Below are 18,427 nucleotides of genomic sequence, written 5' to 3'. Positions count from 1 at the left end.
TTTAATTCATTTATATTTATTTAGAGATGCAGTCGAGCTGTATTGTCCACACCAACCTTGAACTCCAGAGCTATAGCCATCCTCCTGCCTTACCACAGGCCTGTGTCACCTCATGCAACTCACTTATTTAAGTATCCACATGTGATGGGTTATATCCCAGTCATATGTCTTCCTTCTCCACAAAGGGACCTTGGCTGCCAGCAGAATGTTGCCTGATGTGTGTGTGTATGTGTGTGTGTGTGTGTGTGTGCTGTCTTGCAGAAAAGTTTTTTGTTGTCAGTTGTGGGAAGCAGGAGACTAAATACGACCCATCTGTGAAGCTATGTGGGACAGGCTAGAGGAAGGTATAGCCGAATTGCATCTCGAAACTTCTATGTTGGATCTGAACCCCCAATGCCTCAGGATGTGCCTACATTTTGGTGACAAGGTCTTTAAAGAGACATTTATGGTTGAATAAAGTCATTAGCTTGAGCTTGAGTTCCCCACAACTGGTGTTCCTGCCAGGGGAAGAGGTCAGGACAGACATGCAGATATTGATCACAGGGACACAAAGTGGGGATGCCATCCATGGGCCAAGAAGCGTTGCCTCAGCATCCATGAGCCAGGAGAAGCAGCTCAGGATTAGGTCCTCCTCTGGCACCTGATTCTAAACATCAGCATCCAGAGCTGTGAGGGAGCATTCCTATTGGTTAGGCTTCTTGTCTGTGGGATGCTGGTCTGTGGGATGTGGTTTTGGCAGCTCCCAAACCCCCAGCTTTCTAGCTACATGTGGCCACGGGAAGGATTCCAGGGCGTCCTGTCCAACATCTTTTGCCTGCAAAGGATCCCGAGACACAGAAAGGAGGGAGCTGTTAGGACCACAGAAAGAATCTTGGGGAAATGTTGATCTGGTTATGAAAGTTCTCAGGGAGGTCAGAGTAGATGGTAACTTGCCCTGTGAGTATGTTTGTTGCTGGGGATGAAATCCAGAGCCTCAAGCATTACAAGGTAGGCAGAGTATTTTACCACTGAGTTATAGCCCTGGCCCAGTTTTTCACTTTTAGGCTTAAGGACATAGACATAAATATCTTTTGGCCCTAAAGCACCAGGTAGGGTTTTTGGCCAGTATCTCTAAAACAAGTATGTACAGAAGAGACAGAAACAGATTTTCTTCTATAATTTATTAGCTTATCCCTGTTTGGGTCAACATTTAGGGAGTGAGTCACTATCAGACTGAATCTGCAAACTCCCAACAGCCTAGATCTCTCATTGGACCTGATTCATCCACTGTTTTTCATTAAAAAACAAAACAAAACCCAAAACAACACAAATGAATTTATCAGTCGAATTGGACAGGCCTTACCAGGTGCGGCCTGCAATCCCAGCACCCAGGAAGCATGGGAAGTTAACTTTAAGTCTGAGATCAGCCTAGGTTGTGCGACCAGTTCCAGGCCAGATAGGGCTACACGGTGAGATCATGTCTCAGTAAATAACAATAAAAATAAAATGGAGGGCTGGTGAGATGGCTCAGCGGGGAAGAGCACTGACTGCTCTTCTGAAGGACCTGAGTTCAAATCCCAGCAACCACATGGTGGCTCATAACCACCCATAATGAGATCTGATGCCCTCTTCTGGTGTGTCTGAAGTCAGCTACAGTGTACTTATGTATAATAATAAATCTTAAAAAATAAAATAAAATGGAGATCTGGATAGTTTTGTGTGGCTGTGGCCCAACTCAAAAGACTTGAGGAGAAGATGCCCAAGATAAGAGAATTCTCAACTGAGTGTCGAACATGGGTGCATAGTCTAAGAGACACAAGCCTGATATAATCCTGGGGGCTAAGACACAGCAATGGGCTGGAGATGTCGTTCAGTTGATTTGCTTGCTCAGTGCTTGCCTGCCATGCAAAGAGGATTATCCCCAGCACCCCACAAAACATGGTGGTGCATCCCTGTTATCCCAGAACTTGAACGCCAGTATAAACCTCTTAGCCACTATCACTGGCCTTAAAGACAAATTCACTGCTGATTTTGAACTGCTTTCAGTGACTAGTGGGACCCCGTGGGGGTGACTGGCTCTCCTGTTCCCAGCCGCCTGGTCCTAAGTTCCTCCTGCCTGTGGAGGATGGCTCCTGCCTTCTCCTGTGGGAGGGGGAGGCTTGTGTGACTTAGAGCCATGCCCGGTGCTGTCCTTACTCAGTGACTTCAATGACTGAACCTCCAGCTAAGGAGAGCGTGCACTCTGCATGTGGTTCTCGCTCACAGGAGACTCCTTCTGCCGGATTCTCCTTCTTCCTCTCTTGAAAAGAAACTCCAGTCACTTTACCCTCCCCACCCCCTCTATATCTTCCCTTTAGCCTCCCCAAAGGCCTGCATTGCCAAAGCCATTATGTCATTCCAGAAGAGCTTCTGCACAGATGGAGCAAGCCCTGAAGCCCCAGCTCTGCAGGCTGCCCTGCTGTCTCTGCCCTGAAGCTGTGAGTTCTAACTCTGAAGTACTCAAGGCTCCGGCTGCCATAGGCCAAGTCGAGATGTGTGTTATGGCCTCTGGACCCTCACAGCCCCTGGCTAGCAAACTGCATTCAAGCTGGGGTTTGTTCTTGGTCAAGGAAGAAAAGGGTTGTCCAAGGCTGGAGTGTGCACTGGTGGGGGCATAGATCTTTTTAAATCCTCATTTTAAATGCCCAACATTTGGATGGTTAACTTTCAGTTTATGTTATAATAGCATTTTATGACTTTTTAAAATGTGCCTTTATTCTATGACCTTACAGGATTACAAAAAAAAAAAAAAAAAAAAAAAAAGAACCTGCTGATCTATTATAAAATATATTCCCTTATTGAAATGATTTCCAAGCTGCATATGATGGCATAGGATGGCTCTCTTAGCTATTTGGCAGGCTAAATTAGAAGGACCGCAGGTTCAAGATGAGATGGGGAAATTTAGTGAGACCCAGTCCCCAAATTAAAAAAGAGAATCAGGATGTATCACAGCAGTACAATGTTTACCTAGCATGTGTGAGGCTGTAAATGGCATTAGCACAATAAAGGCTCTGAGAGTCCAATCACAGAGAAATGGTTCACTGCTTGACCCGGCAGATCTCTAATTCAGTTGTAGCTTTCCCTTTCTGTCCTTCTCATCCTGGGAGACTTTTGTTCTTCTCTAGGGACATGATTGGAACTCAGGGCTCTATGCATGCTGTGTTAAATGCAGGTTCACTGAGCCACACCCCAGGCATGGAACCTGGTCTCTTCATGTAGTTATTTTCTAACTCACCATAGGGGTTTTGGAAAGGAAACCCACCCCAGGGTCACGGTGGTAAGGGGACAAAGGGAGACATATGGGAAGGCTGTGGACCATTTCTGCACTGACTGAGCAAAGAATCTCATTTATCCAGAATTGGACAGCTACACACAGTAGGTTCCAAAACAGTAACAACAAACGCGCAGGGCCTACTGACATGCACCTGTAATCCCAGAGGCAGAGGTAAGAAGAATATAAATTAGAGGGTAGGGAAGGGTAGCTGCTTCTCTCTTGGCTCACAATTTTGGGAAACAGTGAGAGCATGAAGGGGTAATTAGCAAACTGCAGAGAACAAGGTAACCATAAAGTGGCAGAAAACAGAAGGGCAAGAAAATCGCTTACCAAGAACAGATCCCGGATAAAGAACTTTGCTCTTGTAACTTTGGGATCTTCTCCCGCATCTGGTGTTGCTGTCAAAATTAAAAACGAAAATTTATTTAGCTGATGGGAAGCAAAGATACAGAAGTGTGGCAACACAGAAGAAACCAGCTATACTGAGATGGGTCTATTCATGGCATTAACATACATGTATATGACAACGCAAATCACTCTTAGAAACTCCCAGAGGCTCAGCACACACAGAAAACTAAAGCACAAGCAGAATGTGGGCCACTGAATCTTTGGTGTATGTTCCTCCCCTTAGCACTGGGCCCTCCATCTCTGGAGGCTGGTACAACTGGTCACCCAGTGGGCGCCATCAGTGTTGCCACCAAGGGCCATGCAAGCCATAGGAATGGTTGACAGGACACTAGGTGATAGAGGTCTGTCTTGCCTTCACAACTCTACCTGTGTGGCCTAGAGCAGGACCCATCACTTCCCATGTTCTATAGCAGTGGCTCTCAATCCTCCTAATGCTGTGACCCTTTAATATCATTCTTCATGTTGTGGTGACACCCCCCCCCCCCCAGCCATAACATTATTTTTGTTGCTACTACTTCATGACTGCAATTTTGCTACTGTTATGAACTGTAATGTAAATATCTGATATGTAGGAGATCTGAGATGTGACTCCCTCATGACCCACAGGTTGAGCAACACTGTTCTATGGGGAAATTAACAGAAGCTACCACCCAGGGTTACTAGATGGGGTTTGAATGATATGATTGGTCACAAAAGATCCAGCTGGTGGTATGAGAGAGCTTACCTAGGAAGACACAGTCACACATTCAAACAGCCCTTCCTTGCGTGGCACAGCTTTAGTGGAAAAGTCAAAATCTGAACCACTTACAAGTAAAATCCCATGTAGGATATATGAATGTCCACTAAGGATCTCTATTCTGAACACAGAATATCTCAAATATTCCACACATGGTAAACTTTCACGTACTGACATCATACCACAAGTGGAAACTCATACCTGGCTTCATGTCACAGGCCAGTCAAAACCCTCATGCTACGTATATGTAGTGAATAATAACACATTTCAACATTCAAGGAATTTTGGGCTTAATGAAATATGAGTCACATCTCCTAGATAAGGAAACATTCCAAAATCTAAAATATTCTAAACTCCCTCACACTTCTGGTCCCAAGTATTTTGGACAGTTACTCACACTGTACTCTAATACTTTAGGAGTGGGCAGCAGAGAGGGGAGTTTAATCTGAGGCTATTTCTTCGATTCATCAGACATCTCTCATTTACAGTTACAGGACTATGAGAAAAGAACAGTTGGATCCTTCAATTGTAAGTGAGACTGCCTTTTGACATCTTACCATCTTCAGGGACAGTATAATTGGCATACTCCGGGAAATAGTCTTCGATTTTTGACTTCCCTGCCAAGACTTTTTCTGCCAGCATGTCTTGTTTGTTCAAGAATAGGATGATAGAAATGGTTCGCAACCACCTAGAAAGAACAAAAGTCCACACCAGTTTCACAATACTAGCCAGTGGAAGTACCGATTACAATGTTGCCAGCTTAAGAGGGACGTTCAAATGATGTGGTTTAGTGGCAGGTGCTTGCTCAGCTGAGGCTCAGAATTCACCCCCAACGCCTAGCTCTGCAAGACAGGCAAACAAAAAGGTGGTGGCAGAGTGGGCTGCTGTCTTCTGGAACCTGACTCCTACATTTGATAAATACCATTGTTCACACACACTGTATGAACAATGAGAAAGCCCTACAATGTATGCGTTCACTCTTTTTGGGTGAACCTCTGTGGGGACATACCTTTATTGGTAACAAAGTGGAGATCTAGGCACCTAATAAATACACTTGGGCTTTTGTGATGTAAGTGGGGGCTTATGGGCCAGAAAACTCCAGTGTTAAAGTATTAAAATGTTAAAAGTTAAAATGTTGCTAAAGTACCAAATGATCCATTAGCCAATCAGGAGGAGCTTAACTAGCAGCCAGTGGCTCTTCCTTTGTCTCATCTCCTCTTAGGACACGGGAAGAGGGGCAGAACTAGATTCCCCATGTGTTATATGAGAAGCTAAAGGGATGAGGCCTAGGAACAGAGGTGGTGAGGTTAGGAAAGCTGAAATCTAGCCAAAAGGCACTTAGCTGCCAAATAAACAAAGCCCTCTGAATCCCACGCGCTCACAAGCTCCAAGGGATCAGCCCATTGGCTCCTGACCACAAATGTGAAGCAGCCTTAGATGCATTGGTTCTGTTTTATCTTCTACTTACGTTATTTTTGTAGCTACTATACAAATGAGCTTAAGTTATAGTACATATGATCAAATGCATTATATCAAATGATAATCACTGTTAGAAAATTTATAACTTTATGCCTAGACTTTTTTATTCTCATGCATATTTATAAATAATAAGATTATAATTTTTTTTCATGATTGTGTATCAGACCCAGAGCTTTGTACACAAGCAAAAACTCTACTACTGACTAAGCCACAGCCCTTGTGCCTGATCCATCCTTCTCTTTCCTTGACATGGTTTTACAATATTGAATTTATGGTAATCTTGCCCTGCTTCCTGGATACTGGGTTTAGAACTTTTAATCTTTTTTCCATATTGCCGTAACATGCATGCTTGCTGTGTATGTTCATGGATAACCACTCCAAGGCTGCTTCTGCATACCTGGCGCTTCCTGGCTTTATTCCTTTCCCATTAATTCAGATACCATAGGGAGGATGGCAGTTGAATACTTGAAAGATATTTATTCAACAATACAAACCTTAAAGTTTTACAAGAATACTTATTTAGTGCATGTGCATGTTTTGTCTGCATGTACGATGGTGTACCATGGCCTGGTGCCAGCAGAGGCCAGAAGAGGATGTCAGATCCTCTCGGACTGGAGTTACAATGATTAGGATCATTGCTAGTCACCATGTAGGTCCGGGGAATCTTCCAGAGTCCTCTGGAAGAGCAGCTAGTGCTCTTCAGTACAGAGCCATCTCATATAAATATTATTCAAGGTCAACTTTTATTTTCCTTACTCTTTAGTGATTTTTTTCCCCTTAATAATTTGTGAGAATCTTGTTTTTAGATGCATGAATCTGTGAGTGTGTGTTGAACATTCTTTTCTGACATAATAACTCCTGCCCCCTTGAGAGTCTCGGAATATCAAATATAATGGCTTTGAGAGTCCATCTAGTTATCAGTGAACATTCCAAATTGGGTTCTTCTTTTTAATAATTTATTTTATTATTTTAATGGATGTTTTGCCTGTATGTATGTCTACGCACCACATGTGTGCCTGGTACCCTTGGATTTCCTGGAACTACAGTTGCAGATGGTTGTGAGCTGCCATGTGGATGGTGAGACTTGAACCTGCATCCTCTGGAAGAGCATCTAGTGCACTTAACCTCTGAGTCAACCCTCCATCCTCCACCCCAAATTGGGTTCTTAAAACAAACCAACAAACCAACCAGGCATGGTGGCACATTCCTGAAATCCGAGTAACTCAGGAGGCTGAGGCTAGAGGACCGAGAGGTTAGAGCCAGCCTGGGTAATCTCACCGTCAAAACAGCAAACAAAACTGATTTTCAATTCCAGATATAACCTGAGAATTTTAGAACAGATTGAAACCATCCTAACCAAGTACCTGTAAGAGCTCTGTCAGCAAATACTCCCCATGGTAAGTGTGTCTATCAGATAGGATGAATGACTTATTGAAGATTAGGATTCGTGATGGTTTGAATATGCTCAGCCCAGGGACGGCTATTAGGAGGCTATTAGCCCAGCACTATTAGGAGGTGTGGCCCTGTTGGAGTAGGTGTGTCTCTGTGGGTATGGGCTATAAGACCCTCATCCTAGCTGCCTGGAAGTCAGTATTCTCCTAGCAGTCTTTAGATGAAGATGTAGAACTCTCAGTTCCTCCTGCACCATGCCTGTCTGGACGCTGCTGTGATCCCACCTTGATGATAATGGACTGATCCTCTGAACCTGTAAGCCAGGCCCAATTAAATGCTGTCTTTATAAGAGTTGCCTTGAGAGGGTGGAGAGACGACTCAGTGGTTAAGAGTACTGACTGCTCCTGAAGGTCCTGAGTTCAAATCCTAGCACTCACATGGTGGCTCACCACCATCGGTAATGAGATCTGATTCCCTCTTCTGGTGTGTCTGAGGACAGCTACAGTGTACAATAATAAATACATCTTTGGGCTGGAGTGAACAGGGCAGAGTGAGCAGAGGTCCTGAATTCAATTCCCAGCAACCACATGATGGCTCACAACTTTCTGTACAGATACAGTGTATTCATATACATAAAATTAAAAAAAAAAGAGTTACCTTGGTCATGGTGTCTGTTCACAGCAGTAAAGCCCTAATTAAGACAGGATTTATAAGTGTGTGTGTGTGTGTATGTGTGTGTGTGCACATGCGTGTGAGGGAATCCGTGGAAGCCAGAGGCTGATGTCCAGATATTTTCCCAAAGCATTCTTTATTTAGTTTTGAGACAGGGTCTCTTCCTCGAACTGTTTGCTATTTTGGCTAGGGTGGTTGGCCAGAGAGCCCCAGAAATCTGCTTGTTTCTGCCTCCCTGTTCTTGGGTTATGGGTCCTCATGGGCATGTTCAGTATTTTTTTGTTTTGTTTTTGTTTTTTGTTTTGTTTTGGGGTGCTGGGGATCCAAATTCGAGTCCTCATGCTTGCATAAGCATACAATTTACTCAGTGAACTGTCTCCTCTGCTTCACATTTTTATTTACGATGTCTAGCTATGTAGCCTAGGCTGGCCTTGAACTCTGTTTCCTTTGATTTAGCCTTCCTAAGGTTTCAGGTGTGCGCTGATGTACTTGGCTAAAGTGGGTACTTTTAACAACAACAATAGCAACAGCAACATCGGTAGTCTCCAGGAGATATTTTTAACTCAAGGTGTATGACCTAGTGTTGAGTCTGAATTTATTCATTACCTGTTATTCCAGATGCTTTCAAACAGGTCCAGTGATTCCCGAAGTCTGTTGGTATTGTTATCTTCCCGGATCACCATGTTGTAGCTACTACAGGCCGCCACGTAAATGATCGCAGTGACATCTGCAGTGGGGGAAAGAGGGAAAGGGAAGCACTTAGACAGACAGTGTCAGTTGTTCTGAGGTTATGACTGCTCAGGTCCCAGACACTGTCATTTGGGGATTGCATCTAGAATGTCTCAGATACAGGCTGTATGCCTAGCTGGGCATTGCTGCACTTGACTGGGGGAGGGGGGGGTGTCTACCCAAAAAGATAACGGGAAATGTGGGATGCTTACATTTTCTATGAGATTCACGTTTAAGGAGAACATGGTTATTTATAACTCTTATTTACACATAGTTGGATTAGAGCTTGTCTGATTAAAACATGGCTAGACACAGGAGTGGGGGCCAGTGCGTGGCCACAGAGCATGCAAATCACCATTAAAACACTGGATCCATTTTCTTCTCTCATCTCTCTGGCCTCCAACATCAAACATGCTATGGAAGAGAAACAGAGAGACACTAGTTGTTATCCAGGGAAACTGAGGCCAAGGGCACACGATTTCATGCTTCTCCTTTATTGTCAGCTGCTCATGATGCACACTTCCTGTGTCTCAGCCCTCGGTCGTGAGCTACAAGTCACGCTGCCTCTCCCAGCTTCTGCATGTCCTCTTTAACTCTTGCGTTGTGGTTGTAGGAATCAAAAGTATGGCAGAAAAACTGCTGAGATGGTGTCTAAAGATAGTAGGTGCCTAATAGATGCGGTGCTTTCTAGTTTATACCACATCTTGTACCAAATGCATGCTAGGTCTGTGTTGGGGCAGATCTTTCTGATCACTTTTCTCAGCTTCAGAGGATTGTCTGCCCTGGGGGAGTGGGCGGGGCTTCCTCCTGACCCAGAAACTTCTGTCGAGTTGAGGCAGGAAGTCTCTATCACCTTGCCTCAGGCAGGTGACACTGCTTTCTCTCTCCCTGAGGCTCTCCAGCTGTTTGGCTCAAGTTTATGCATGGTTTTCTCGCTGTTCTTGAAGCTCACCAGGTGGTCCCCGGCCTTTCAGCCCATGCCCTCCAGCTCACGCCCCCTTTCCTGGACCTACGGCTCCCAGGGTGTGAGCTTCTCAGCGCCCTTGCTGGAGTCCAGCTTCACACAGCCTGCCCCTGGATCTCAATCCCAAGGCCTTGCGGATCCCATTCTGCTCAGAGGCTGGCACCAGGCTGGGCCTCCCACCCCTGATCGCTGCCACAGACCAATCTCTTAGCATTGTACTCACTGAAAGTTCACTTTGTCCACTTGGAATCGTGTCTCAAAGATTCCTGATGTCAGCACTCTGCATCTGAGCAGGTCCTGGGGCAAGAGGAGAGAAGTAAGGTAGGCTTGGGCATAAGTGTGGTGACTGAGAAATGACAATGTTTATCGTGGAAAGAAAGAAAGAAAAAAAAAGTGTAATTAAATGCAGACTCTGGAAGATGAGTGATGACCGTGCTGTTTAACAACTGTATCATCACCCTTGCATAGGTCACTTTTGAGGATCTCTTAATGCCAGAGAGCCTAGGTTACACTGTAGGATATATTTTTATTAGCATGCATTAACTATACAGTATGCTATGTGCATACATGTATAGAATTTATTCTGAGCACATCCCTCTATGACTCTTTTTTTCCTCCTACCAATGCCATTTCCCCCTTCCAAATTGTCCCTTGTAGTTTCACGGTGAACATGGGTGAAGGGTTATTTACAGGAGTAGAGAAAACTGTCTCTACCTGAAATCACTGACTTCCTCAGAAACCTCAGAATCCTCACATTGAAGGACTGCTTTGAACTCTTTGAGTCCACCATAGGGACAAAGACCCCAGAGAGGAAAGAGAAACTTTTATCTCCAGCGTACATGGAGGAGAGAGGGCCTCTAGGTAGTTCAAGGCTTAGGCCTCCCGGATTGCTAATGTCTGACGTGAATTCAGAAGGCTAGTTTGAATGAGCACCCTCCTATCTTAGTTGTGGTCCACTAGATCATTTTTCTCCTTGTGCTTTCTTTCCTTTCCCTTCCTTTCTCCTGTCTGGCTCAACCCAAGGGACACACTTGTGGCATACCTGGATATGTGCTATGGTACTTGGAGCTCAAGCCTAGGGTCAAAAGCAGAATGGACCCAGTGTACAAAACAGGGAACTGAAGGCCTGGCTTTCTCAGTGATGGTCCTTGGAAGCCTGGAAATCATATACTCTTAGCTCGTATGGGATCTTCCTTTCATGCCAGCAAGGACCAGAGTGGGCTTCACTGCACAAGATGGGGAGTGAGGGCTCAGAACTTGGTGGTAGGACCAATATGAGGGGCAGCATGGCTAGGTGCAAGCAGCAGTGATCATGAGTATGCCCCTACCCCCCCCCCCCCCCCCCCCCCCCCCCGCATCTTCTAAGTTGTCATTGAATGCTCGTGGCAGTCTATCTCAGAAGCTCTTCTTTCACTGTACCTGGTCTGTGGGTGTGTAGTCAACCAGACTGACACTGTCAATCCTTTCCAGGAAGCTGCAAGGGAAGCCAATACAAGGTCAGAAGCTGCAAGGGAAGCCAATACAAGGTCAGACCTGTTCTCTGGTCACGTGATCCCAGAGCCAGGGCTACATTAATGGGACATTTGCAAAGTGAGGACAGGCCTAGGTGCTGATACATATCTGTCCCAAGGAGAGGCCAACACCTGCATTCCATGTGACTTTGCTGGTCTGCCCTTTCACCTGTTTTCCTTTCTCCTCCCTCTTCCCCAGTCCTAGAAGGTTTGTTAGCTGGTAGCTGCTCTCAAACTGAGAGGGGGAATGGCTAGACATTTCCAAGGCCAAAGGAGCTGTAATGTTACTATGAAACAGAAAGCAACAAGGTTCCCTGTAAGAACCCAAAACAGTATGTGCGCAAAAGAGTGTGCTTGAGTTTGACTGTATGTTCATTTATACTTGTCTTTGTGTGTGAGAATATGAGTGTATGAATGAGGGGATGTCCGTGTGAGTAATGGTGTGAGGGTGTGGTAGGATGAGTGTGTTGCAAGTGTGAAGGAGTTATCTGCAGAGTTCATCAGTACACATTCAGTGGCAACTCTCAGTGTAAGTCAGTTCAAGGGCAGGAAGACCAGACCTGGGTAGGGTATGGCGGGTGAATCAGCATTGCTGTCATTTTTCAAGCATCTTTCCGGGTCCTAGTTAGGAAGCCTCCTCCTCCTCCTCCTCTCAGAGGTCAGAGCCTGTTTTAGACAACACCCTTTGTCTCCACCAGGCCTGGCTTTCCAGGCCCTGGGACGGACCCAGAGTGCAGGTCTTTGTTTTGGGGACTCTGGAGTCCCCAACACTTAGTGCAGTGTCCAGTCTTCAGGAAACATCCCTGAAAGGAACACATTCACTTCTCCTTCAACTGAGAGGGGCAATGAGTAGGGCCCCGACAAGAAGGGCTGGAAGGAGCTAAAGGTGAAATATGAAACTGAAGGCTAGAGTCAGAGTCAGCTGAGGAAGCAACCAATTTAAAACAGGGTGCACACAGGGTGGAGGCAGGTGGGTGAATATAATATACTTGGATGATAATTAGTGCAAGTAGAAAGGGTGAGAGATGGCTGACAGAGAGTACATATGAGGTTCTGGAGGGATGTAATTCGACAGTGCCTTCCAGAGGAAGTGGTGGGAGGGAAGTGGTAGGAACCTTCCTGAAGCCTGTTCAGCTTGTGAGACTGAGATGCCAAGGAGAGAGGCAAAGGAGGTAAAGACGCCTCCATTTTTCCCACTCTCCTTCCAAGGCAGTTTCCAAAATTCTGTCCAGTTCTGACCCTTGGCCTAGTTCCAAGCAACCTGCAGAAGTACTTCGTCAAGTTGGGGCTTGTAACTAATGGGCCAGAGGTTTTTAGAAAGTTTTTTTCCAGAATTGTAACATTCTCCTTTATTGGGATGTGACATATGAAGCAGAAAACCCTGGGTGGGACATGTAAGATTGTCCTTTTGTAGATCAGAATGCTATAGAGAGCTGCAAAACCAGAAAAAACTTCAACCATAAAACAAACAAACAAACAAACAAACAAACAAACCCAAACAAACCAATAAACTTGTGTTGTTGGATACTAAGGGAGAATGAGCCTGGTGCTGTAGGTTTTTAATCTGTTACTAGGTGGGTGGTGGTAAAGAAATTCCAAGTTCAAGGTTTGCCTGATTTACAAAGTGGTTTAAAGACCAGCTTGGAAAATTAGAGAGATTCTGTCTCAAAATAAAAATCAAGGGGAAAAAAGACTGAGGATATAGCTCAGGGGTATATAGTTCATGTCCTGCTCAGGAAGGCTGGGTCAAAACTCCAGTCTATAAAACAAGCAATGCCTCCCCTCCCCACCCAACCCTTGGCTTTGCTATTTTCCAGTATTTCCTGGTATAGCTGAAGGTGTGTATGTTTGCAGCAGTGTTTTGACTAGAGTAATTCAAAAGTCTGTGACCATGAAGATGCCCAAGAAGTGGGTATATGCTGGGACCAGGATAGTCATGGACAGTTGTTAGCATCTTTTGTAATGAGACTGCTGGACCCAAGGAAAAGCTCTTTGTGATCAATCCACATTTTAAATAACTTCTTTGTGGAAAGAAAAGAGAGAGAGAGAGCAAGCTGTAACTGTCAAGGGAAGTAAAAAATTTCCTCTGAATCATACTTACCTGTGAGACATAAAAGTATTGCCAAATAAAAATATCCAGGTAGTCAGAGAGTACCAGGACTCTGGCCTGAGCTTGTTTGCTTGCTGTACTGGCCTTACCTGTTTGCCTGTGGTCATCAGGGAACACTTGAGTACTGCCACACTACTGTGCAAGGCATGAGTCTCTGAGACATTGCCAGCAGCCTACTGTATGACCAGATTCTGTCGGTTCTGCTCCCTACGAGCCTGACAATGGGACTGCAGAAAATGAACTCGGGGAAACTGGCCAGACAGCTTACTAGACTATGCGGTGGAAGGAAGGAAGAAGAGGAAAGAAAAAAGTCCATTCACCACTTTGCTTAGTGTCCCTTGCTTTGTAGGTTTTGCTGGGTAGTTTTGAGCTATGTTTTAACAACAAACACCCCCAGGAGAATGTTGTTATATATTGCAAGGAGATCCTCCACTAATGATTACATACAGTCTGGTTTAATAAGGTCACCAGACCTTATTAACTCACGTGTTCCCTCGCCTCTGTCCCTCCAAATCAAAGGCCGTAGACAGAACAGTTTGGTTAGAATATTCTCTGATAACACACAACTGGGCCCTGCACTAAAATTAGTATAAGAAAGTTGAGTTTGCCCATCAGTCTGTTTTTTTTCCTCCCACTAACCCTAAAACTCAGTTTAGAAAAAAAAAAAATTGTGTCCAAGAAGAAACATTCAGATTAAGAACACCTAGGCTCCCAGGGATACAGAAGAAAATGCCATGCTACCCAGATAAGAGTCCAGGACTGAGGACAACTTTTGAGCCAAGTCTACTTCTGAGTTCTTCTTTCTCAAATATCCTTAAGAGTCACCCTCACCATGCCTTTTGTGGTGCTGGGAATCTAGCCCAGAGTCTCATGGATGCAGCTTTCATTCTCTGTTTCTATGCTGAAACCCACACTTACATGCAATAATATGCCATTTAAAAATATGTTTACCCAGCTTTCACGATTTAAAATTCAAAATTGCGTCCGTTCCAAAAGCGAGGAAATAACCCATGGGCTTTTGAAAATAATGTTTATGACTCATATAAATGTATATCCATATAGTATGAAATGAACACATTTTAAGAAGGTTTAAGCATATATAGCATTCTTTAATCTCATAAAATATAATCTGGTGGAAATGCTTGCAGTACAAAATTTACCGAGGAGTCAATACTGAGTTATTTTTTAAAGCTGTACTTAACCAAGGTTTTCCAGGATAAAGGATTAAAACATACACTGTATTCATCATACACCTGAGTTAGCGTAACTGTGTATATGAGAAGTCACATATCTGCTAAAGGACCTTTGAGAGAGGACACTGGGCAGTTAGAAGTGTCCCACAGAGCAGACTTAAGAAAAAACTATGTGTATATATGTGTGCAAATGTGCTCACCCCCACACACTCCTTAACTCCGAGAGTCAGTATTCATCTCTGTACGATTACACTTTGTTCATTAAACACTCGTTCACCTGGGAAACCATACAATTCACATAATAATGAATTTTTCAAAGAGTTTTCCAGAGGCTCTATCTTGTTTGAAACATTGGAATTCTCTTAATGGAAAAACAAAACAAAAATCAGGAAAAGGGGAAATTAAATAAAACAAACTTTGTAAGTATTTAACTTAGGTTAATATATGTGCCAAGCAAACACAAGCTGTTCTCTGTGTTTTGAGGATAGAAGAAAGTGGGAGTTGCTTTGTTTTACACCAGAGGCTATAAAGGAAGGCAGCTACTTTCAGCCTCTCTTTCCTTCTAATCCCAGCTCACTGCTTTGCTCTAGACTTCTAGCTGGCTAAATGTACAGTTAAGTTCTGTATATCTATAGCATTAACTTATGCTTTTTGAGATTTTAAAAGAGTTGTTGCTTTAGGACAAAATAATACATACAAATAGAACTTAAAAATGCTGTTCTAATTTTATTTATATTATTTGTTATTAAATAAAACAAAACCTGTAATTACACTGTCCTAGGGCTTGGCCGGACCAAATCAGCGGTTCTTTGGCAATGTTTGGCATGTAATAGGACTGTTGTGTTGACATTCAACATTATTTTGATCAGAAGTCTATTAAGGGTTGACTTTCATTAGAAAACAACTAGAGATTTTCTTAATTAGAAATTATCTTAAGCTTAAGAACTCTTGGTAAATAGAATATAAACAAAAAATTTTAATTTCTCCTGATAATAAATGAAGTTACTTGGCATATTTTCCCAGTTACACAAACTCCATTATTACACGAACTAACAGAATGTAAAGAGTATGTTGCAATAATCTTCTAAGATAACTTTAGTATAAGTTATGAGAATAAATTAAGTCAATTGCAGTCGTTCTTTGAAGGCAAAAACAAAGAAAACCAAATGATATACAGAAAGAGTATTTCCCACCGAAGAAGTTGAACAAAGTGTTTACATACTTGTTAGTACCCATTCCTTCTCCTTTCATTTTAATGCACCGCTTGCCAGTCTCTGTACCATCAACCACACTAAAAATAACTTCAGTCTGATAATTCTAAGTAAAAACGGAATACATGAGGGCTAGAGTTCTGTCGATTTTTTCCTAGATTTATGTAGAGCAAATGAACCAGTTCTGTTAAAAGGCAGCTATAAAAATACACATCATCATAAGCTAGAAAGAGCTTTAAAATCCAGTTAGAAGTGGAGAAAAACTGGAATTTCTCAGCGTTATCTGGTGAGGGCTGTAGGTTCTTAGAAGACCGTTCGGCATTCTGGCACAATTCTGGGACATCTCTCTAAAACACAGAGAGCACGTCAAAGGGAAATCTCGGACTGGTTCGGCCGTCAGACTTGATCCCGAAGGCGGGCCAGTCTCTGGGACAGTTCATCTTGCTCAGCCGAAGCCACGCTCGTTCCCACGGAACCGGTCTGGCCCTGAGGCAGCTCCATGTTGAGATCGAGGCCCGCCTCATCTGCCATTTCCTGGAGCAGCATATCCACCTGGTTCTGGGGAGTGGTCAGCGTCGTCGTGCTGCTCATTGTGTCTTCCATTTGCTGCGTCTGGACGTCCAGAGTCTCGAACTGGTGTTCGAATTTGTCCATCAAAGCGGAGATCTTCTCCAGATTCATACTTTTCAACGTCGCGTCCATCGACTTAACCACACCCGCCATGGACTTGGTCACTTTGCCCATCGTCACTGCAGTCTGGACACGGGCCGCCACCGCATCCACTCGTGCACTCATTCTCAAGAAGTTCACCCCTTGATTCTTCTGGCGGATGGCATTTTCGGCGTGAATCCTCGCAACTTCCATGTTGCCCTTCTGAATGGCCTTTTTAATTTTGGCCTTTTCGGCCTTTTCTTCCTTGTCGCATTTTTTGGAACTCCGGTTCAGTTCTTTGGCCGCGAATTTCAGGTTGAACAGATGCTTCTCCATGTTGGACATCGTCGTGCGGCTTCGGTGGGGTGGGCGCGGGCGAGGCAGCAGGGACACCGGTGCAAGAAGGTCCGCACCCGGCCGGCGCTCCTTTGTTTTGGTCTCACTTCCTGTATTACGGCGTGCGGCGCAGACGGTGACGTCAAACTCTGCGCCGGGGCGAATTGATGGGAGGGCGGTGCCGGAGGGCGGTGCCCGCATGACGGACAGCGCCGGGCCCCGCCCACCTAAGCGCCGGCGTCTCTACAACCTGCCACTGGCTTTTGAGCTCTCCCGCTTAGTTTCTAAAGCTGCTAAGCTAGGAGCGAATCCACAAAACCAGCGCCCACAGGCACTTTTTGTTTGCGAGTGTAGCTACCGAAGAAGACGGAATGTGTCTAGACTTGCATGTAAAAAATATCCAGGCTCCAGACTTGGCTAGTTAGGGGTGTTTGGGAGCTGCGCCAAATGCTGCAAAGTAGTTAGTACCCCTTCCCCCATCCTAGCTTTCTTTATGCATAAGGGTAACCTCTGCTTTCTTAGGTAACTCAAGTCCATTCCCAAACGTCTCGGTCTTTGCTTGCAATCTGTGCAGTTCAGATGCCTCCTTCCTGATCTAACTCCTTGCCCTGGCTGGTTGCTCAGTTTATAGGAGAGCTGGCTGGCATTTGCCTTCCCAAACCCTCCTGTTTCTGAGCGACGAAAAGAAAGACCCATCTTTTGCTGGTACGGATTTATCTTTCTAGTGTTTTATAAATATCCTCGCTCACGCTGAATTCTGACAGGTTAGCTGCCATTTTAGATGATGCAGGAGCGAATGGCGAGGTGCAGAGACCCACACGCTGGCACCCATCAAGCCTGTCACTGCCTGTTAGGTGCTTTAAAAAGAAATGTAGGCTTTCCATGGCAGCAATATGCACTGTAGCTTTCCTTTACAAACATTCTTCCCACGCGGCACTAACAAGAGAGCAGAAGGCCCACTGCCCTCATGAGTTAGCAGAAGAGACTAAGTGAGCGAATTCTGTTTAGAGGTTATTTTAGTCCAGGGCCCTGCATTACTCAAGGGATAGCTTGTTAATCAGTTAAAGTGCCCCCGTGCTACAGGCATTTCCTTAGAACAAAGCTTATTTGTATCATTGTTGTTTGAGACAGGGTACAGCAGGCTATCCTCTATAGGGCAGATTTTGTTCCTGTGCCCATCAAACCAGACTGCATAATGGAAATTGTTCAAGACTCCTGTCACTTGATCAAAGTAGAGCTGGGGGGGACGGGCAAGGGACTCCTTCCTCATGATTGCACCTACTGAGGTCCCCCCCCTTGAGCCTTCCAAGTCCCCCTCCTGTGGTGCAGCTGAATTCTGTAAGGTTGCCATAGCACAGGACAGAAGCCTGGTTCACATCTGTTATGACATTAACTACCCGATCCTTGGGAGGATTACTCTGCTGTCCCACGATGCAAGTGGGTGCAGGCAGTGTGTCTAAGAAAGTGTTACGGGGAGTGTGGCTGAGGAGTTGGGACATCATCCTACACCATAAGCTTAGCACTCACCTCCCATCTCTAGCAAAGCTCTTCCTCCAAGGGAAGCTTTCCTATAAATGTCATATATAAATGTATCAAAGTGAGAATAGAGGGTGTACTGAGCTTCTCCGCTCACCCCCAGCCTGCTAGCTCCCCCCCTTTAGGTCCCTGGCCTTTCTTGAAATTTACAAGTTCCTTGTCCAGGATCTTTGGCTCCTCCTCTTATACTCTTTCCTTTTCTTTATT

At 44.7% G+C, this 18,427-nt stretch overlaps 2 protein-coding genes across 4 annotated transcripts in view; both read right to left on the bottom strand.

Annotated features, from left to right (window-relative positions):
• The window catches only part of Gnal (guanine nucleotide binding protein, alpha stimulating, olfactory type), a 138,495-nt gene that overhangs the window by 4,599 nt on the left and 115,469 nt on the right, over positions 1–18,427 (bottom strand). For all 3 annotated transcript variants that reach the window (NM_177137.5, XM_030250337.1, NM_010307.3), the window contains 6 exons: positions 11,092–11,146; positions 9,896–9,969; positions 9,064–9,122; positions 8,586–8,706; positions 4,994–5,124; positions 3,623–3,690 (listed from right to left, as the gene is read on the bottom strand). In NM_177137.5, coding sequence (NP_796111.2) covers positions 3,623–3,690; positions 4,994–5,124; positions 8,586–8,706; positions 9,064–9,122; positions 9,896–9,969; positions 11,092–11,146 — 508 coding nt within the window. The remainder of the gene's footprint in view (positions 1–3,622; positions 3,691–4,993; positions 5,125–8,585; positions 8,707–9,063; positions 9,123–9,895; positions 9,970–11,091; positions 11,147–18,427) is intronic.
• Chmp1b (charged multivesicular body protein 1B) lies at positions 14,307–16,835 on the bottom strand. Its single transcript, NM_024190.2, has one exon. The coding sequence runs from the start codon at positions 16,691–16,693 to the stop codon at positions 16,094–16,096; it is 600 nt and encodes a 199-aa protein (NP_077152.1). The 5' UTR covers positions 16,694–16,835; the 3' UTR covers positions 14,307–16,093.

This window comes from Mus musculus, chromosome 18 (assembly GCF_000001635.26).
Source record: "Mus musculus strain C57BL/6J chromosome 18, GRCm38.p6 C57BL/6J".
NCBI lineage: Eukaryota > Metazoa > Chordata > Mammalia > Rodentia > Muridae > Mus > Mus musculus.
Note: the sequence above shows the minus strand (reverse complement) of the source record. Positions and strands in the feature narration are given on the sequence as shown.